Genomic DNA, 2521 nt, shown 5'->3' with positions numbered 1-2521 from the left:
GAGGCCCCTCTCTGCCAGCTCTGCCCCTGGAAGGGCACCAGGCAGGACTGCCAGCCGCTCTCTTGGCAGGTGACATCCGCCTTCAAGCTCACTGTGCCCTCACCATTTCATGCTTCCCCAAGGTCCTGGTCACGTCTTCTTTTGGATATCTCCCCAGGACAGGCACTGGCCTGGAGCCCCGGTACTTGTTTCTGGGTTCCACGCTTCCCAGGTGTGACGGTAAACACTGCGTGTTATTTTGATGGGATTGAAGGATGCAAAGTATTGTCCCTGGTGTGTCCATGAGGGCGTTGCCAGAGGAGATTCCCATGTGAGTCAGTGACTGGGAGAGGCAGACTCACCCTCAATCCAGGTGGGCACCACCTAATCAGCTGCCAGCACAGCCAGGAGACAAGCAGGCAGAGGACCGTGGAAAGACTAGACTGGCTGAGTCTGGCCTCCATCTTTCTCCCGTGCTGGATGCTTCCTGCCCTCGAACATCAGACTCTCAAGTTCTTCAGCTTTCGGACTCTTGGACCCACACCAGTGGGTTGCCAGGGGCTCTCTGCCCTTTGGCCACAGACTGAAGGCTGCACTGTCGGCTTCTCTACTTTTGTTTTGGGACTCAGACTGGCTTCCTTGCTCCTTATCTTGCAGATGGCTTACTGTGCGACTTCACCTTGTGATAGTGTGTCAACACTCCCAACAAACTCTTCATATAGAGAGTCCTGTCTCTCTAGGGAACTCTGACGCAGATTTCAGGTGAGGCCTGGTCTACTCCCAGGTGCTGTGAGGAAGGAAGTGTCAAGAGGACCCCACTGGGCACAGGGCACTGGCCCCATGAATGCCAAGGGCTCCCTAGGTTACTAGAGACACAGCCTGCGCTCTGTCCAGAAGCAGCCTGAGACCCTGGGGCTGCTGCTCCTCCAGTGGCCCCTTCTCACCACAATTGTGGGGAGCAACGGAGCCACCCAGGGCCACCCTTCCCTAGGTAGGGAAGCCTCAGACATGTGTGGACACACTTCCCAGTGTCAAGACACCGATCCCCACACTGTGGGAGGCCCAACTCCAGCGAGGAGCTGCAGACAGTCCCAGTGAGAACCATGGACGCCTGCTTAGAGATGGTGGCCTTCAGTCTGGGGGCACCACAAGCAGCAGCCGCCAGCTGTGCACAGCCAGAGTCCCTCAGAGCCAGCCCCAGGGAGGGTCCAGGGCCGCCCGGCCATCCAGCAGGCAAGAGCATGCCTCAGGCCCTACCGTCTGATCCCGCTCCTTCTCCTCCCAGTTGTGACTCAGGGTTTGATGAGTGCCTTGACAGCGTTTCACGGAGATGTTTATTCATGAGAGTTTTCATATCAAAACACACCGAGACCGCATCAGTATGCTGAGAACACAGGCACCTAGCGGCCTCCAGCAAGATTTGAGTAGTTTAATGAGTTTTTACTTATTGGATAAAAGTGTCAACATAGTGATGGGAAAACAAACGCAGCTCCAGCCCTTGTTTCCACCTTGTTACAGCCCAGGGGCGCTGTCCCCAGCAGCAGCTACCGCAGCCATCAGCGCCAGCATGAGGAAGGGGCCGCGGGACGCCCCCTCCAGCGAGGGCCAGGCCAGGCCTCACTCCTTGAACTTCCATTCCTGGCGACACATGGGGCAGTGCTGCTGCACCTGCTGCGCGTGCAGCCACTTGAGGATGCAGTGCATGTGGAAGCAGTGGGAGCACTGGCCCCACACCAGTGGGCAGTCGTCGCCAGGCACCTTGCCTACAGAGGGGAGGCGGGGAAAAGGACAGGCATGACCAGGCTGGACACAGAGCATGTGACAAGCCAGGCAGGGGTGCACGTTGGGACCCTGGGCAGTGGCTCCAGCACTGCAGCCTCTCATGTTCCAGACAAGCTGAAATCAGGAGTGTTACCCAATCGGTCTCCTGACCAGCCTGCCCCCAGGCGAAGACCAGCAACTACGCCAGCCATGAGGCCTCCACCTGGAGCAACCACGCCCAGGTTCATCATGCTCAGCAGGGAGCCCAGGAACCTTGCCGAGGGGGCGGCATCAGGGAGGAGGCACTCTGGTCTAGACCACTGTCCCCTGTGCTTGAGGCTGGGGAAAAAGGGCACCGTCTGACCTACAGGCCCTGGGCCCACCTGCAGACACTTGATCTGTGGTGCCAAAAAGGTCACATGAATGGTCAAGGCACCAAGAAGACACACATCTGAGTAGTGAACTGGTCTCTTGATCAAGGGCATGAGGGGTGGGGCTTGGGGACCTAGAAGACTCTTCCCTAGACATCAGGAATCCGGGGTGCCGCCCAGGCACTGGGGACGCCGTGTTGACGGGCCCTGCCTCCCAGGACAGGCACAGGCTGCGGGCACGAGCCCAAACACCTAGAAATGCTTTCTCCATGGAGAGGGCCTGACAGAGAGGGCCTGACAGAGAGGGACACTCACATCAGCCATGATCAAGAGAAACAAGTGTCCCTGATCTCCAAGAGCCTGGAAAACCCATGAAACAGCTGCTGCCAGCAGAGCACGGCAAGTCCCAG

At 58.3% G+C, this 2521-nt stretch overlaps 1 protein-coding gene across 2 annotated transcripts in view; it reads right to left on the bottom strand.

The window, feature by feature from the left end:
* Positions 1–1388: 1388 nt before the first annotated feature.
* Positions 1389–2521, bottom strand: part of ANAPC11 (anaphase promoting complex subunit 11) — a 6861-nt gene continuing 5728 nt past the window's right edge. Inside the window, exon 2 of one of the 2 annotated variants that reach the window (XM_011962488.1) lies at positions 1389–1742. In XM_011962488.1, the coding sequence (XP_011817878.1) occupies positions 1597–1742 (146 nt within the window). In that variant the 3' untranslated portion in view covers positions 1389–1596. The remainder of the gene's footprint in view (positions 1743–2521) is intronic. The other variant, XM_011962561.1, reaches the window with a different exon arrangement.

The sequence above is a fragment of the Colobus angolensis genome, unplaced genomic scaffold (genome assembly GCF_000951035.1).
Source record: "Colobus angolensis palliatus isolate OR3802 unplaced genomic scaffold, Cang.pa_1.0 Scaffold1, whole genome shotgun sequence".
Taxonomy (NCBI): Eukaryota; Metazoa; Chordata; class Mammalia; order Primates; family Cercopithecidae; genus Colobus; species Colobus angolensis.
Note: the sequence above shows the minus strand (reverse complement) of the source record. Positions and strands in the feature narration are given on the sequence as shown.